The sequence below is a fragment of the Bubalus kerabau genome, chromosome 3 (genome assembly GCF_029407905.1).
Source record: "Bubalus kerabau isolate K-KA32 ecotype Philippines breed swamp buffalo chromosome 3, PCC_UOA_SB_1v2, whole genome shotgun sequence".
Classification (NCBI taxonomy): Eukaryota; Metazoa; Chordata; class Mammalia; order Artiodactyla; family Bovidae; genus Bubalus; species Bubalus kerabau.
Window position 1 is genome coordinate 6777501 of NC_073626.1, and position 18070 is coordinate 6795570.

At 51.3% G+C, this 18070-nt stretch overlaps 2 protein-coding genes across 4 annotated transcripts in view; one reads left to right on the forward strand and one right to left on the reverse strand.

Annotated features, from left to right (window-relative positions):
- TFAP2A (transcription factor AP-2 alpha) overlaps nt 1-16700 on the reverse strand; it is an 18290-nt gene extending 1590 nt beyond the window's left edge. Inside the window, exons 1-7 of one of the 2 annotated variants that reach the window (XM_055570568.1) lie at nt 16492-16700; nt 11511-11945; nt 8363-8414; nt 6100-6331; nt 4063-4181; nt 1989-2130; nt 1-112 (exon numbers count right to left, since the gene is read on the reverse strand). The exon at nt 1-112 is cut by the window's left edge and continues 1590 nt beyond it. In XM_055570568.1, coding sequence (XP_055426543.1) covers nt 1-112; nt 1989-2130; nt 4063-4181; nt 6100-6331; nt 8363-8414; nt 11511-11945; nt 16492-16542 — 1143 coding nt within the window. In that variant the 5' untranslated portion in view covers nt 16543-16700. Of the gene's footprint in view, nt 113-1988; nt 2131-4062; nt 4182-6099; nt 6332-8362; nt 8415-11510; nt 12156-16491 lie in introns of those variants that run through there. The other variant, XM_055570567.1, reaches the window with a different exon arrangement.
- PAK1IP1 (PAK1 interacting protein 1) overlaps nt 1-18070 on the forward strand; it is a 228748-nt gene that overhangs the window by 12822 nt on the left and 197856 nt on the right. The window lies entirely within an intron of this gene.

Genomic DNA, 18070 nt, shown 5'->3' on the forward strand with positions numbered 1-18070 from the left:
GAAGTGGGTCAAACAGCTCTGGATGCCCGGCTCCAGGATGGGGTTGGGCCGCGAGTTCCCCAGGGGCGATCGGTCCTGGGCCAGCAGGTCGGTGAACTCCTTGCAGATCTGTCTGCAGCACAAGCGGGGCAGAGAGACCGGGGTGAGGCTCCGTGGGAGCACAACCAGCAGCGAGACAAGACCTTCCTCCCTGCAAGCAGCTCTGTCTGCAGGACAGCTGACCTGACTCAGGGCCCCAGAGACAGACTAGGGGTGCAGGGCACAGCTGGGGAGACCCAGCCACCTCTCAGGAGCCATCCACACATCTCCTGCTCCTTACACACTTCCACTAACGCCCCCCTCTCTCTTTCCACCTGTGTGTTTCTCACCTCTCAGCTGCACCAAACTTTTTTTTTTTCCTTTGCTGTGCCCTGTGGCATGTGGACTCTTAGTTTCCCCACCAGGGATCGAACCCGGTGCCCCCTGCAGTGGAAGCACAGAATCTTAACCACTGGACTGCCAGGGAAGTCCTGAACCAAATTTCTAACCCCCATTTCTCACTCACACCAGGCATCCCTGACATAGGAAGACACTTCACCCATCAGGAGAGAAAACAAGGTGAGTAGGAAAGGCAGGGAGTCAGAAACACAAGCATCTCTTCCACAGCCAATAGCCTGTACCATCAGCTGTCCTGCTCAAAATACTGTAGAGACCCTCTTCCCTGACCTTCCAGTGCGACCTCAGCAATCTGAGGTCTGGGGGCATGAATTCTCCACTCATTCACCTTCAAATCAGGGTGGGTGTGGACAAGGAAGGCAAAACTTTTCTCAGGATTGCTTTACTCTTAAAAAATAAAAGGCACTCCAATACCCAAGTGTGGGGATAATTCAGTTCCTTGGGGAAGAAGAAATAGACATTTCAATCTCCCTTACCACCTCCTTTCCCATGCATTCCGCGCCCCCCTCCCCCACCGCCACCAAAAAAAAGGTCTAAGTAAAACTTTGAGTGTGGGTGTGCTTAGGAAGCTAAGAGAAGAGGGAAAAGTTGAAATACAAGCGATGAGGCCTACAGGGGTAGCTCAGTCTCTGAATCTGGGAAGCCAGGACTGGCTGGGGCCTTCCCGAGGCAGCAGCAGCCTTTGGGTTGGGGCTTTGGGTAGGGGGCCTCGCAGGAGGGAGGCAGAACGGGGAGTACTGGCCGGCTGCCTCCCCCAAGGCCAGTTGATGTCTCCCCAGGCTAGAAAGTGCCCTGCCAGAGGCCTCAGCCTCTGCCCTCTGGATCCGAGCCCTCCTGGGACATCGACTTTGATAATTACGGGCTTCCAAACAAGCCTTTTAATTTCCAGAAAACATATCAAAACAGTCATTTTCTTTTCACACACCACCTGGAGAAGCCTATTCAGCCCAGGCACCGATGGGAATATAACTTGGGCCATTTTAAAACTGATTTGACATCTCGCCTGTAGGCTAGAACTTGTGGGCTCTGTGTGTACAGCACTTTTGAGGAGGTCGAGAAAGCAAGGCAAGAAATGGGAGAAGGGATTAGAGTAGAAACTAGGCCAGCTTCTGACCCGAACATTTTGCAAGCCACTAGCTTAATCCTTGCCCTTGGAGAACCTAGTGATAAGAGACAAAAACTGACACAGGCAAGTCTGTCCACTCCTTTAAGAACGTGGTTCTGGTTTTCCTGAAGTAACATAGTCACAAAGCCACACTCAACTTCCCTCACATCCCCACTATACCCCATTCACATACATGCTAATTTTTTTTTTTAATGAGAAGGTAGGGCAGAAGGGAGGGGGGAAAGAGGGAAATACACACTCATAATCTTCCTCGTATTTCCTCTTTAAGCTCCATCATGGTTTATAAGATTGTGTTGTAATTTCAGTGTTTACAACAACAAAACTGATTAACACAAAAGGAAAAGAGGCCAAAAGTGAGAGCAAAGACGATTTTGATGTTTCTCTTTGACAGTGAGGCACAGAGACCCCGAAGAGGTAAATGTCTTACTTTGTAGCCAGGAGCATGTTTTTTCTTGTCACTTGCTCATTGGGATCGGAATGTTGTCGGTTGAGAAATTCAGCTACTGCTTTGGCAGGAAATTCGGTTTCGCACACGTACCCAAAGTCCCTGGCTAGGTGGACAGCTTCTCCTGGCAAGAGGAGGAAGGAGAGGGCAAGAGAATGAAAAAAGCTGGGATCAAGACTTCCAGCTCCCTTATTTTCTTAACCCAGCTGTTGCAGGAAACACAAACGACTTGTTTCCCCACTTCAGGCATTTTCTTTCCTTCTCTGTAGGGTTCTAGCAGATGCATTTCTCAGGGAAAATGGCCACTTACCCTAGAAGGCCAAGATGATTTGAAAATGTAGATTCCATCACCTCCCCACGCAGCCTCATGCCCCACCCTGATGACATTCTCCCACCTTCTCTTTTAAAATGTTTCTTGTGTTCCAGCCTCACATCTATCAACGCGTTCATAAAATGATATTCATAATTACTTCTTGAGCTTTTCTGCAAGGGAACGACTCAGGGTTTACATTTTAACTTTATCGCATATAATTATCTGTTCATCCAAACCGATTAACCAAGAGGATTTGAGGGTCACTCCACTGAGTCTGTCTGTGTTGTTGATTTTCGAATCTTTGGTTTTAATTTCCTGAACCAGTTGGTTTTTACTGCAGGGCTTCCTGCCATTAGCTCCAGCTCCGGAAGAACGCATGCGCCAATTAGAGCATCAAAGCCCTCTCCGCGGAGCTTGTTTCCATAAAATGGAGCGGATCACAAACAATAACAGTTCTCCAGAAACTGCCTCCCTGCGATGGGACTCAACCCCCAGACCCATGCACACTCTCACCCTACACCCAAAGTCGTTACCACTATTTTCTTTGCGTATAATGCTTTCGGGGTCTGAATGGTGGGTTCCCAGGGCACCGGCATTATTTTTAATACAGTGCTACTGTAGATAAGTTTCTGGAACTGAACGATTGCTTATTCCTTAACAGTTACATGAGTTATCATTTTTGACACCATTAACAAATGGTTCACAGGATTTCTCCTCAAATTTGTGTTTTTAAATATTTTAAAAATTTACAATGCAAGAACCTGAATTCAGTTATACAATATCTCCTCAAATACAAGATACAAGTAAGATAAAGTGCCATCTTTAAATATAAATGGTGGTTTTGAAATCTGCACCATAACTTAAGTTCCTTTTTTTCCTATTGGCATGAGACATTTCCAACGGAACACAAAGGAAAATGCAAGAGAACTATACATTCATTGCAACACACCCAAACTTTAGCCAACATAGTATCAGACAAACTTAACAAGGATCTGGAGGAGGTAAGAATGTGACTACCATAACTGGACTATGGTGTATATTGAAAGGGAGTGAGGACAAGGTGAGCTTTTGTTTTGAGGGGTTTAGAAGCCTGGGGAGGGGGGGTGTGTGTTTGTGTGTGTGTGTGTGTGTGTGCTTAAAAAACTGGCATGAGAAACTTTTTGCAATGCTTATTTATTTTTTCTTTTACTATCCAAATAACTAAAAGTCTAAAACTGTTCATTTTTCTTCCTCTCCAGTAGAGAAGCACAATTAAATGAGAGATAAGGGAGCATATGTTTGGAAAACAAAAACCTGAAAGGGCATATAACCCTGAGCTTTCAGGATGGTCTTAAATCAGGATGCAGGTCAAAGATTCCCAAATTAATTCAGGAAGTAATGGTCACGCATTTCTCAAACGCAGATGTCAGAGTAGCTTAAGTGATTTACTGCTGAGCTCCATAAAGGAGACAGGAACTTGAAGAGTATGCAGTTCTTAAATTTTCACATTGTTTAGGTCAAAACTGGGCTGGGGCGGGGAGGAGGGAGGTGTAATTTGGTAGCAGAGGGGAAGAGGAAAGGAGGACAGGACTAAATGCAAATAGTTTTTTCACATGCAAGAATCCCGTTCACTTCCAGCTACCTTCTCTGGAAAAAAATGAAATTGCACAACTGACACAAAATATAACCAAACATCTGGCCACTGAATAGCATCCACTTTCCCAGGAGAAACTTCCCTTCTTGTTAGCAAGGGAACTCGCTTACCCTCTACTAGTGATGTGAGCAGGGTGACATTGGCAGCTTTACGCCTCCCTGCTGGCAGATTTAATCCTATTTTGTCCAGTTTTTCTCTTAAAGATCTTCCTCCATTTTTAGACTTCGCCCTGTTTCACAAATATATGTGAGAAATGGATTTAGAAAACATTCAGTTGCTCTGCATCCCACTGTACTCATTTTGACAACGTCCTAAAATGTGCTTTTAAAAATTAAGAATCCTGGCCCCTAGACATATAAGGAAAGGCAACCTGAGAAGGAAGGATCATAGGAGATGCGTGCTTGCTGAACTGTAAAGCACCCTCTGTGTTCACTTATTACTGCAACTATGGAGGCAGGTTAGAAGGTTTTGATTTCCCAACGCTCTAAAGAAGAGCCACAAACAAACAAACACAGTTCTCATCTCCAGGCTGTGAAGTGTTTTTGAGTTCAACTGATTACTGTATATTTTCCCTGTTGTTACAATCACACAAATCCCAATGGGGTCTTTAAATTGTCTTTGCAAGATCTGCTGTGAGCCTGTTCAGAGTAACCAACGTTATCATCACTCTCAGGTTTCTTGCTCGGCTTCAGGCCCAGTGGGAAATTCATTTCACCAACTGTTTACATGCCATGTCACCAGCCTAACTGGAAATGTCAAAAGTTGATATCAGCCTTTACAAATGTCACTGAATTCAGAGACAGTGGAGGTGGTTCTAAATAGATGTCTAAATAGGCTCCCATAATCAGAAAGTGGTTAAGATAAATTGTTTAAATAAAACAGCAAATTAATTAATTTCAGATTTTATTCCCTACTCAAGTGCTCTTTAATTGTGTGGATTAGATTATACTCCCCTAGGTAAACAGTCTCCAATACTGGGGATGGGGGAAGGGGTAGGAAGAGGCAGCGGCAGATTTAGATGTGTCAGTGAAAGATTACAAAGGGACAGCAAATGATTGTGAAGGGGGAAGAAAAGAGTAGAACAGCTGATGCTAAAATCTGCCCAAAAATGGTTCTGTAAGCCTTTGTATAGAATATACCCATCACAGCAGAACTCCGGGTCTATAAATAGCTATATATACACATATCAAAGAATGAAGTTTTGGGCCCACTTTCTTATTAAAAACTACAAAGAAGTAGAAAATATCTGGGACGGGTCAACGCAAGACCCACCACACACAACCCTGGGTGGGACCCCAAGAAGTAAAAAGCCACAGGAGGGACAAACTGCCCTCAGGGAAGGTGTTTCGCCTCGCTGACCCTCATAAAATCTTATCTAGGAAACGAATCATTCAAACCTCGCGCGCGTTGAGATGAGAATTCCTGACCACGTAGGCAACATGCAATCGTAGGTAGCGACCGCACAAAACACACGTAACCATGCCTTGCACGTAACCGTGCCTTGCACGCAGGCTGGCACGTGCGGACGCAGCGCATCCGAATTATTAGCGCAAGCCCCTCGGGCCCGTGGGACCTGGGGGGACGGGGACGCGGGGGCGTGGCGCGCTGACTCTAAAACCATCGTCTTCTGCTTAAAACCCTATTCAAGGGCCGCAAGCCCTCTGCGATCAGAGATCCTGCATGCAGGCAAGGAAAAGTGAGCAGCCCGAGATGAAGTTTTCCGAGGCCTGCGACACTGGCGCGAGGAGGGAACAGGCGGGTGCACGGCGCCCCGCGGCTGCCGCGGGCGGGACTGAGTCCGCCGCAGAGCGAGCTGCGCGTGCGCGCGGGGAGGGGCGGGGGGCGGCCGAGCGCCCGGTGAGCGCGCCGCGCCGGCCGCGCGCCCCTGGAACGACGGAGCGCGCGCGCGCGGGCGTGAAGGCGGCGGAGTGCGCAGGCGCGCGTCGCCTCGCCCCGCCCACACCACCCCCAGCTCCCACCCACTCTGTTCTACGCTCTTTCTCCCCACCCCTTTCTTATCCCGCGGAGGGCGGGCCCTGGCGCGAGGCCCATTGGCGTCACCACCCCGGCGCAGGCGCAGTGCTTCCCCTCCTCCCCTCCCTCCACGGCCGGGGGGCGGGGCTGGGCGGGGCCGCGCCGGGCCTCACCTCCTCAGCACTCCGCCCAGCAGCGAAGCGTTGAGACACTCGGGCGGTGAGAGGCGCCGCTGTACTTCCGCCACCGTGACCTTGTACTTCGAGGTGGAGCTGAGGAGCGAGAGGCGACCCGGAACTGAACAGAAGACTTCGTTGGGGTTCACGACGCCGCCGAAGAGGTTGTCCTTGTTGATGGGGATGGCGGAGACGGCGTTGCTGTTGGACTTGGACAGGGACACGGGGCCTGCGGAGACACATGGGGAGGCCGCGTGTGGGCGCCGGGGAGCCCTGTGGAGCCCCGGGCCCCTCGCCCCAGGCCTGCGCTGCCACCAACCCCCCCCCCCCCGCCCACTTCTCCAGCCCCGAAAATCCCATGGCTCCTTCCCCACCTGCCCTAGTCCCTCCGGCTCCATCCCTGTGGGGAGTGGAAGCCTGAGCCCCTCGGCGCTTCCCCCCGGCAACCCCGCCCCGCCAGTCCGGCCTGTCCTTCAGCCGGGACCCCCTCGCCCTGTAACCGCTGGGGTGCTGTCTAGAGGTGCTGGTGAGGCGGTGATCCTCTCGGCTCTCCGCATCGGAGGACACTGGGCCCCAGAGCCGAGAAAAAAAGCCCCCTGTGCATTCGGGGGAGGGGGGGGCGAGGGCTTCTTCAGTGTTGGGGAGAAACTATTCAAAGACCCATAATTAAAATCAGCCAAGAGTCTCCACGGCTAAAGCCGCTTCGAAAAATGAGCATCTCAGTCATGGCACCCAAGCCGAGAAGTGGTGGATTCAAGTTGTCACACAGCGCACACGCCCCAGCCTTTCAATAAATAGTCCTTTCCTTCTCCCCCTCCCCCTTACGTTTATCTGTGAAAAGGGGTTTTAGAAGTCCATGCCAAGCCCAGTTTTGAATTAAAAAAAAAAAAAGGATAAACAGGCCTACCATGGAATATTAGCAATGTGTTCTTTCGACGAGCAAAGAGTTAACAGTCCCTACGCTTAAGCGCCTTCTTTGGGAAAGGGGGGTTGGGGGGAGGCTATGTTCTTATTAGTTAAAATCACGAGCTCTTCATTGTTGGATTCCCCCATACTTGGGGGAAAAAAAAAAATTCAAGGCCAGCAGGAAGTAGACCAACACGTTACATTTCTAACACCAATATAATTCAGATGCATTCACAACCATTTAAATACAGTATGCATTTGTATTAAGATTCCACATGGAGACATACTACATAATACATGCTTATCTCAGTACTCTCTCTTTAATGGGGATATTTTAGACGTATGGGGGGGGGCTCTAGGTTTTGGATAGATCACTTGTGACATTAATAGCTCTGGGGAGGCTAATAGAGACAATAGGAGTTAAACGAACTCTTGAGAGATTACTAATAAAAGAGCCAATTATCATGTCGACTTGGAAAGAGCATCTCTTAAGATTTATCCCTTGCACATCTAATTTGACGTGACAAAGACTTCGCAGATGCAAAAATGAAACTTTAAACTCGCTAACAATATACTGATTGGGGTTAGAAATGAGAACAGTTTTATATAGCATCATCCTCTGGTGGTGCCTAGAATCCTGAAATGTAACGTTGCCACTATAACCAAGGGGAAAAAAAAAGCTGCTGTGAATAGCATTTAATCCAGTAAACTTTATTTTACTCACTAAACGCAACATAAATTACAAATCCATCCAAATCACTTGACACTTTTAAAAAACAATTTCTGCTCAGAACAATTATGCTAATAAACCTGACATCTTCAAGAGGCTCATTTTAACCAAAAGCCAAATTTTTGCTAACCTAATTCACAAAGTTTAAAAAATCCTTCAACACCTAATGAGAAATTCAGTATAAGAACTTGAAAGATTTTTTTTTCCCTCTCTGCTAAGGAGTGCTGTCTTTATCATCTGCCCCCATATTAACAGTGAATTACTTGCATTGTTTTTAGCATTATACACTTCTTATAACACTTATGGCCACTCACGCAGTGGATGAATTGTTAAAACTGTTTCAAAATTGAAATGCCACTTCCAAATCTGCTCAACTATCACACATTTCATGTGTTTGTCCAGATATCATTAAACTAAATTAAATGGTCAAGTCATAAATGACAACAAAGCTAGCCTGTTGCCATTACTAAATCATTTGAGCATTGCTGTTCTACGCCTATCTATTCGCTAATTCTGAGCCTTTAGGAAATCCTACTTGAAAAAAATAAATACACCTCTGCAAGTTCTTTTAAATAGCACTATGCCTGTAAGGACATGCTTGGAATGCAGAAGGAAATGGCTTACCTTTCTTAATTACAGTTTGATCTGGGATGTTAATACCCGGGTCTTCTACATGCTGCAACAAAAGGATACACATGGATGTAAGTGTATAATCAAAACAAAAGGAAATGAATATTTCGCTCAAGATAAGGGGAGGGGAAGGCGTAGAATCGAAATCCCCCCTCCCATCTGGTGACATTTATATATAAACATCTCATCTTGGCTTATTGGAATTTGGAGCTTTGCAGCTCAAGAGGTTTCAGTGTACACCCACGGCCAATTTCTCGACCCCCAGCAAATAATCCACATTTGAAGGAGGTGGAGTGGGGAACAAAACTTTCTTTGGAAATTAAATCGAGTTTGGGAACACCTAATCTTTCTCACAGCCTGCTCAACCTTTCAAAATACACCTAGCTTTAGTTTGGCGCCTCAGCGGCTTCGGACTTCAGCAATTCCACTGTTGAGGCAGCAAAAGCCAGAGAAACACAATAGAAATGACAGAGGCGGGAGTGGCCTGGGAGTACTGGAAACGTTTTAGGTGACATGATAAAGAGCAAACGTGTATGTGCACCTTCACTTACGGAGAAACAAACAAAATAAAAATTTTAAGGACTACTGTCTAAATTGAATATCAAATATCAAATTGGATATGAAAACGATAGAAAGAAGGGAGGGGGGAAGCCTTTGAGGTTTCCCTGCTGTGTCCAGCAGCAGATTTGTTAGTGTGGGCTTCTTTTTTCCTTTTTTTTTTTTACAGATGGGTGGCTATACGTATGTGCTACAGTCAAAACGTGATTAGAAAGTAAAATGAAATCATGTTTTCTAATGCAGAAACTGACAGGCAATATAATGTCTGGCTGTGTTTACAAATTAGCACCAGGGCTGCTGAGATAGAAGATTTCGCAATCGTTACCAAACGCAGGCATTACCATTTAAAAAAACTATTACTTCCTTCTCTAGTCTTTGTCCAACAATAATACTGATTCAAACATTTTCCATTCTGTCTTGGATTTATGCTCCTGTTAATTGTGCCTGATCGCAATGATTCCGGGTGGATGGTACTAAGTTGCTTTATTACAGGTTTTATTATACTCAATGCTCTCATTTGTAACTTGCCTAAAGTGCTTCTGGATTTAAGTATAATTAAATTGAGAAATGTTCAGAAATGACTACTGCTGCAGTTCTTGTGTTTTAACTATATGGGGAAATATGATCCCTTTATGCATGCACCCTAAACCCATAAAGTAAATGTAGTGTGGCATAATACTTTAATTTGTGTTATTTCTAGACCTTGTCCATACAGGGAAGACTGTTAAGTTTAAAACCCCACTGAGATATTAATGATTAAATAATTTTCACCATCGATTTTATTTTCTTAAATATTTGGCGTTCGTTTTCATTAAAGGTTAACTGTTGCAGCAATGGGAAAATTGAAAACAACCCTTTTCTTGACCCAAATTCCTTTGAAAGAATTTTTTCTTAAAAGGTTGGGGGAGGAAAGGGGAAGAGCAGCAACTGGGTTTCCTTGTTTATATTTGATCTTTTGGTTAATTTCTCCTATAGGCCAATTTCACCACAAAGAGTGACTATACAGGTGTTAAGAATTCACACCAGCCACTTTGGAATTTTTTGCAAAGTAGAGCAATTCTAATTCATAGTAAGTTTAAAAAGCTTGCAACGTTATTTTGCAATTCAAATATTTCCAAGGCGCAGACTAGGATCAGGACTCAGAGACTCTTCGGAAAGGGGAACTCACAACTTCCAAGTTTGTTTTTTAATGGCCCTTCTCCCAACTATTCCTCCTCTCATTTTACTTTCCAAGAGATGCACTGTGTAATATGTTTCTAAAAACATGTATGACAACACACACATATGCAGGCACACAAGGCTTACTAAACCCCACACTGGATCAAATGCCTACTTTCCTGCTTTCCATGCTAAGCTGCTAAACATAGCCAACAAATTTCAGTGATTAACTAGGCCAAATGAGAGATGTAATAAATTTTCTATTTCCCTATGTAACTTAAATAATGTTTTAAATTCACCAAGCAAGCAGGTAAGTTCATCTGACCATTTTCTTTGCAATCTAATGCAGTAATCATTAAACTGTCAACGGACATATTGCTGCAATATTTGATGCAGTAATTTGAAATAGCATTTTAGCAAAAATCACATCCAGATACATTTCCTCTCCAAAGAAAAGCAGCATTAACAGAGCCTTTACAGCTTTAATAAAATTATTGGCTTGTTCTAATTCCATTTCAGGAAGGTTGTGAGGAAACCATAAATATGTAGAATTGAAGCAGAGATGCCGGTTTAAATTTAATTTCAGAAAGTATTTTCAAATTATCAATAGCCTGGTTTGCATTGCCAAAGAGTAAATGTGCTAATACCATGCTTATTTAGAAATCATCGAAAAACTGCATTTATTGATAACTGAATTAGAGCTCAAAGACTGCATTGCCCAATAGTCTCAAAACATTAAAGTAATATGGGGGTGTAGCAGGTCCTGATGGGCGTTGGGAACCCAGCTAATGATTTATGAGGTCAGCACTTAGCACCCCTAGGAAGAGAAAAAAGGCTGCATTTAATGTCCTCCTGTTCGGATTTGCCCCTTAGTATTCTTTAATCAGGGTAAGGTATACACGTAACTTTCAAAGACCCCTAGCACTCATAAAATCCGGTCAAAATAATTTTATTCGTGTGTCTTTTACACTTTCTTTTAAATCGATAGGGCATTTAAATGAGCTCTTTTGATCCACTCTAACACGTCTTTCAGGACTGGGAGGAGAAACCCCCACGTCAGACATAGCGGTGGAATCAGATCCTCTCATAATCGAAACAGTTTACTGTCGCCGAGAGGGGAAGGTAGCGTCCACGGTGACACTCGTCTGATTTATAAATGGTAACGCAGGCATTGTTTGAAGGAGCTCTGCGAACCATTGTTCTCCCGGCCGAACTCTGAACTACTTTTGAATCTTTGGCATGTGGTTGTCTAGGTGGGTGCTTAAAGGGTCCACCCGATAAAACAAAAGGAGATTTGGAGAAAGTAAACAGCGGGGAGGAGGAAAGCCGGGGCTGGACGTTCAAGGGGGGGGACCCTTTCCCGGGCGTGGGTGAGCGGGGACCGCGTTTGCTCTCCCGCCGCCCCCGCGCGCGCGCGGCCTCTTACCGGCACGTCCTCGATGGCGTGAGGTAAGGAGTGGATCGGGAGGTCTCCGAGTCCGGAGCCAAGCCCGTGGGGGCCGTGCAGGAGGTCCTCGTGCCGCCGGTAGTCCCTGCGAGGATCCAGGCCCGACAGCTGGTGGGGCAGCCCCCGGTGCGTGTGCAGGAGCCCAGACTCCTGGCTCTGCCTCTGACCGGGCCAGCCCGGGTGCTGCGGCTGCGGCTGGGCGTGCAGGGGGTTCAGGCTGTAGGGGTCGTTGACGTGGGAGTAAGGATCTTGCGACTGGGGGTAGATAGGCTGGTAGGGCGGGGGGAAGTAGGGGGGCTGGAAGTCGGCATTGGGGGTATGGGACAGCGGCGGGGCGCTCGTGTAGGGAGATTGACCTACAGTGCCCAGCTGGGGCAACCGTGCCGTCCCGTTGCTGGCGCCGTCGTGACGGTCCTGCAAGAGAGCGAGGCCAAGGGGAGAGAAGACGGCATCAGGCGTCGGGCCACTCCGCCAGGCTGCGTGCGAAACCGCCCGGCCCGGTCCGCAGGCCGCCGCGAGGAACCAGCCCTCCACGCGGCTTTGGCAGAAAATTCTCCAAAAGCGAAACGGGCCCTTCCTTCCCCAATCGCAGGAAATTTTCGCCGATGCCAATCGAGGGGGCATTAGAGACTCTCCTTAGGCGTTTCTTGCAAAGGGGGGAAAAAGGCAGAACCCGGACTACAGCCCTCTCAGCAGCAGAGGGAAACCTCCCTTAAGCAAAATTAAAATTCCTAGTAAATATTAAACAGCTAGAAGCGGCCTTTTCTCTGTCCCCGGGTTTGAACCTGCCCGCCACGGTGTTATTGTTTACCCTGTTCCATTTATTTGGAGGGAGTAAAAATCATGCCCATTCAAAGACTATTACCATTTCATGACTATTTAAATAGAAACATATTTCGTAGAGGGGCTGTAAGGAAAGCCCACGTTTAAATTACCAGCTCAAAGAAGGTTTTTAACTGCGGGACTGGGGGCTGTCTTTTCCGCTTCCTCACTTAGGAGCCTTTTTCTGGACAGAGTCGATTTATGAGAGCGACGGGGAAGAGGGGGACGTCAAGTAAAGGTTTAAAATGCAAAGATTCAGCCTTATATTGGGTTTAAAAGAGAGGTGCGCCCCGGGGCGGAGGCCCCCGCCCCTTCCACCCCAGCCCCAAAGGGCAGAAGAAACGCCTGACTTATGTTCCCCTATTGCAATTCGTTTGCAAAACAAGCGAATGGAGTTGATTCCAAGGAACGCGAACCCTCGGAGGTTCAGCCCTGGGCCCCGGGCTGGGGGGAAGAAGGGGCACGCCGGGCAGCGTTTTTCCTACATCCGGATTAAGCATCAGATGTTGAGCACGTCTCGGAAACAAGTGAAGAGGCGAGGAAAAACAGATGAAAGCAGAGAGAAAACACGCTGGGGAAGTAGCGGCGAGGTAGGTGTGCGAACCGGGAGAGGTCGCGCGAGGGTGAGGGGGGGACCGCGTTCGACTGAAGGATGGAAGAGAGGGAGAGAAACGGGGAGGGGGAGCGGGAAATGCAAACGAGGAAAGGCGGGCGCCCTGAAGGAAAACCGGGCGAGGACCCCGAGGTCTCTCTCCGCAGCCCCAGGTTTCCAGACTAGGATTCCTAAGGAGGCAGGGGTGGGGGTGGGGATGGGACTCACCATAGCTGAAAAACTGTGAACTAACATCTGCGAAGAGTCTGGGGTAACGAGTCAGGATGGAAAACAACAAGCAAGCGCGGAGAGCCCGGCTGCCCCGCCGCCCGAGCGCGCCCCACACAAAAGGCGCCCCGCGCCACCCAGGACTCCGGTCACCGCGCCGCCGCTCCCCCGGGCGCCGGAGCCCCGCTCTGGTCCATCCGAACTTGAACCACCGATTCGAGCGGCGCCTTCAGCTGGTCGAACCCACGGTCTCTATCCTGCCGCAATCGGGTAGGATTCAAAGTTCCTTTAAAAATTGGGGGAAAAAAACCGAAAAGGCAAAAAAGCAAAAAAAGAAAAAAAAAGAAAAGTGTGTGTGTGTGTGTCTGTGTGTGTGCGCGCGTGTTCCTTAATCCGTGTCTCCCCCTCTTTTCTGAGCCGCGGCTTCGCTTGAGCTTCTAATAACCGCGCTGGGCAGCGTTCCTGGAGCCTCCTAATAGCAGATATTCATGACTATTAATATTACACGAATACTTAATAAGGGAAGAATGCCTGGAAATCGAGCGTGAAGCTGAGAGGCAACTCGCGCCGGAGCCGGCTCTCAATGCAGTCCATTGACGGGAGCCTCAGTGTAGCAAATCGGAGGTGGGGAGAGGCAGCGCGAGAGACAAAAAGCGGGCGAGAGAGGGAGCGGGCGAGCGCGCGGGGGGCCGCGGCGCGGCTGCTGGCGAATCACAGGGAAGGGGCAACATTTTAAAAGGTTGCAGGGTAGGCCAAAGCGAAAGAGAAAGAGGGAGACGGGGAGACCGAGCGCGAGCGCGCGGAGAGGGGGAGAGTGTGTCTTGCGTGCGTGTGTGAGAAAGAGTGTGGGCGCGAGAGAGGAGCCCGGAGTGGGGAGAGGGGAGGGAGAGCCCGGGAGGAGGGGGGGAGGAAGGAGAGGAGAGGAGGGGAGGAGAGGGGAGGGGGCCGCGCCGGAGCGCGCGGAGGGGGAGGCCGCGGGGGGAGGGGGAGGGGAGAGGAAGCGAGCTAGGACAATCAGACCTAAAAGGCTGGGGCAGACCTCGGCATGCCGCGGGGGCCGCGCGGCGCGGCCGGGCGCTCCCGGGGACCGCGGCCGGGCGTTCGAAGGGCTCTCCGCCCCCGAGCTGCGGCGGGCCGGGCCTCTCCGGCCGCGGGCTCCTCCGCTCCGCTGCCGGGCCTGGGGCGGGGGGTCCTGCCGCCCGCCTCCGCGCGGCTTCTCCATGGCCCGGCGCCCCGCCCGGGACCGGCTCTCGCCTGGGCCGCCGCTCTCTTGCTTCCCGCGGCCTCCGGGGACCGGCCGCTCTGCGCCGCCGGCCGCCCCGCCCTCGGCTCTCCGGAGCCGGGGCTCGCGAAGGAGGGTCAGGGATTGAGGGGGGCACCGGGCCGCGGCTCGGGGAGCGCAGAGACGCGAGGCAGCCCAGCCCGGGCGCCGCTGGCACGGACTCCCCACTCCCGGCGCAAACCCGTCCGACTGGCTGGGCCACTCCCGCCCGACGCACCCCCGGATGACACGGCTCGCTCTCCCCTGGCTGCCGCTGCCAGTCTGCCCGCCGGGGTGTCAGAACAAGCGGCACCTCGCCTCCTGCATGTCCCTGCAGAGCCCGGCATAATTAGACAGTCCCGAGCCGGCTCGGAAACCCGAAATCCCTGCTCCGGCGCTCGCCACCGCGAAGTTGTTGAAACAGCCTTCACTGTTTTCTCCTCCTCTTTCTCCTCTCGCTTCTCGTCTCCCCCCCCCCCCCCCCCCCGCTTTCCCTTGGCTCTCACTCACACGCACATGCACACGACGCGCCCCAACAGGGTCCCCACTCTGGGGGTGCAAGTTCGCTTCCCACCTGGGTCCCCCGGGCGCCTCGCGCCACTTTGGACCCCGCCCGCCGGGGCTTTCGGCCTTCGAGAAGGGGATGCCCGAGCCCCGGGCCACGGCCCGAGGAGGCTTAGGAGCCCGCTGTCATCCCGACCGGTCCGCAAAGGGTCCCCCCGGCCCTGAAAACAAAGCGACTGGTCTGACATGGAGTCAGTCTCCGCGCCCCGCACCAGCCAAGCCACGAGTCCCCAGCTAAGCAACCGAACCCTTGGCATGTTACTCCGTGCCCCATTCACAGGGGAAAGGAAGGGCGAAACAGGAGGGGCTGGTAAAGGAAAAAGAATTAAAATAGTCCACGGAGAGGAGAGGAGGAGGGAACGGAGGACACGTCGTCCACCCAAGCCCAGATTCTCAAGTGAAGACCCCCGCCGCGCCCCGCACAGACCTCTACGCTCCACATTCCCAGCTCCAAATGCCAAAAAGAGAAGGTGGGGGAGGGGGGAGCCCAAGCCGGGACTGCCACCTACTATTTACGTAGCTAGTCTCTGGCGGCGGCCCCCTCCCCAGCCCCCCTCCCGTGATTCATCTGCTCTTTCTAGCTGGGGGCTAGAAGGGGGCTAGGGCAGCTGCCGCCAGGCCCGTGGGTCCCGGGGCTTCCCCGGCTGCCCCACGAAGCCGAGCTCCCGGGACTGTGGGTTTTGAAACGGGCTCCAAGGCGGCGCGCTCTATCGGCCGGGCGGGCTCCGCGCACCGGAGGCTGTGGGTAGCCCCGCCGGGATTCCCACGGTCACGCAGCTGACGGCGCGGCGGCCAGCAGGCTCCCGCCTCCACCCCAGGGATGCGCCGACCCAGTAGCACAGAGCGAGAAGCTGCCTAGAACTTCTCGAATAACGCAGGGTACTGGAGGAAGCCCCGCAGCCGTTCGGTGGAGGAGTGCTCCCAAACTGAACCGGCTCACAGGGAGGTGCGCTCCCGCTGAGAGCGCAGGCTGCGGGCCCCTTCTCCAAATGGGAGGGGGCCTTTTTAAAGCGGGTTGGGTGGAGGAGTGGTAGAAAGGAAGGAAAGAATGAAGAAATGAAAGAATGTTAAAGATCAGAGACAAAGAATTAAAGAGGGAAAGAGGTTTTCCCTTTCTCTTTCTGGTGAACTGGGCCCTCAGAAGCTCATTGGAGAGACTAGCAGAGTTCAGAGACGCCTGCCCAGTTGCCAGCAATGACTTCAAAAACCCACGCTCGTCTACCCTTAGCCACACTCAAAACTGGTCTGGAGAAAATCGCGGTGGTGGGGGGGGAGTGGGACAGGAGGCTGCGAAGGAAGAGAATGAAAGAAGGGAACGTCCTCAACCTTCCTCGCCAGCTTCTCCCCTGCGCTCTTCGGGCGAATCGGAGAGGCGGGCGCTGCGCTGGGCAAAGTTTGTCCCACCCGCCTCTCGCAGCTGGCGGCGAGGAGAGGAGGGAAGCGGAGCTCCGAGCCTACAGCCGCGGGAGAGACTGCGCCCGCGCCGCGCTTACCTCGCAGTCCTCGTACTTGATGTTGTCCGTCAGTTTCCAAAGCATTTTCATGGATCGGCGTGAATGGGTTTGGCCCCTCTCCGCCTCGCACCCAAGTGGAGCTACTCTCTGGGTAAGCGCAAAGTGCCGGCTGCGGGCGGCGAGCGCAGGAGGAGGGGGAGGGCGAAGAGGAGGAGGGTGAGGAGGAGGAGGAGGGTGAGGAGGAGGAGGCGAGGAGGGAAGGAGCTCCCGTGTGCGCTCGGAGATCTCCCTCTAATGGTAGAAACTTTTCCCTTTTCCTGCTCTTTACCAACAGCCTAATCGCCTCATTAGCATATCAACAATAGTCCAATTGCTCGCCAGCACCACAATCTGCCGCCGGCCGCTCTGACCCAGGTATAAAGGCCTCTGCGAGCCGCGAACTCGCTCCTAGAGCGCACGCCTGCCCGGGAGCCCACGGAGTCTCCCTTGAGCCCCGCAGCGCGCCGCTGAGCCGGCGCCCCCGGCCCCGTGTCGCCCGAGTCGTCGTCTCTCTCCTCTCCTCGTCCCGGCCCTGCGCACGGTCCGAGTGGCCGCTCCCGGGGCCCAGCACCTCTCCCCCATCCCTGCCTCTACCAGTGGTTCCGTCCTTTCGGGCCCTGTCCAATTTTAGCAGAAATGATTATCCCTTTTCTCAATTAAATATAACTATCAACCCAAGACCGGCGTCATCACTCCAGGATTTTCTGCCCAGCCAGAGATCGCCTCCGCTGCGGGCAGCCGCCACCTCCGGCCGCAGGGCCCCGGGAGTTTTATTGGCTTCGCGCTTCACCGCCCCCCTCCCCCCCCCCCCCCCCCCAGGTTGGAGATTTTTGCCAAACGGCTTCAGTCGCTCGGCTGGGGTTTTTGCCATCCTTTAATTGCCGCCGTGTTAAATAAAAAGTGTACCCTGAAGAGGTTACTTGACAGCTCCAGGGGTTAAATACTTTTCCTCGCATTTGTACGAAGCTAGGGCCGACGGATAATTCAACGTGGTATTTGGGCTAAGGGCTTCCTAGGTGCGATGTGGACAGGAATATGGAAACTCCTACGGAGGCTCACGCACGCTTCTGGAGTTGAGCCGAAATACCGACATGTGTGCGCCGTGTCATGCATGCATCAAAATAAATCGCTGGGAACCAACCCTTTGCTGTGCTAATCTGCTCCAGTTTTCCCAAGATTCCTTTTTTTAATTAAAGCAGGGAGAGTTCCTTCATGATTTGGTGCTGTTACTAACGCGGGCGCCCTCGCGGCGCAGTGCCCGGCTGGCGAGGAACCCGGAGGCCGGGGAGCCACCCCCTAGTCCGGGTCCGCCAGTCTAGGCTCCCCGGCTCCACGCAGGGGCCTGCGCGCCCCACTCGGGCTTCGTGTTTTTTGTTTTTGTTTTTCCTAGTGTGAAACACAAAAATTTAAAGAAAGAACGACCCAAAAAGATGTGATGTAATCCTTAGAAATACAGAGGGATCAATTTCCCCTGGTGAGCGTCCTCGTTTGTCCTCCGTAAAAAAACCTTCTTTCTCCCTCTGCAATCCTGCAAACCACTCCCCACCCCCCGCCACCCCCAGCAACAGTAGGTTTCGCC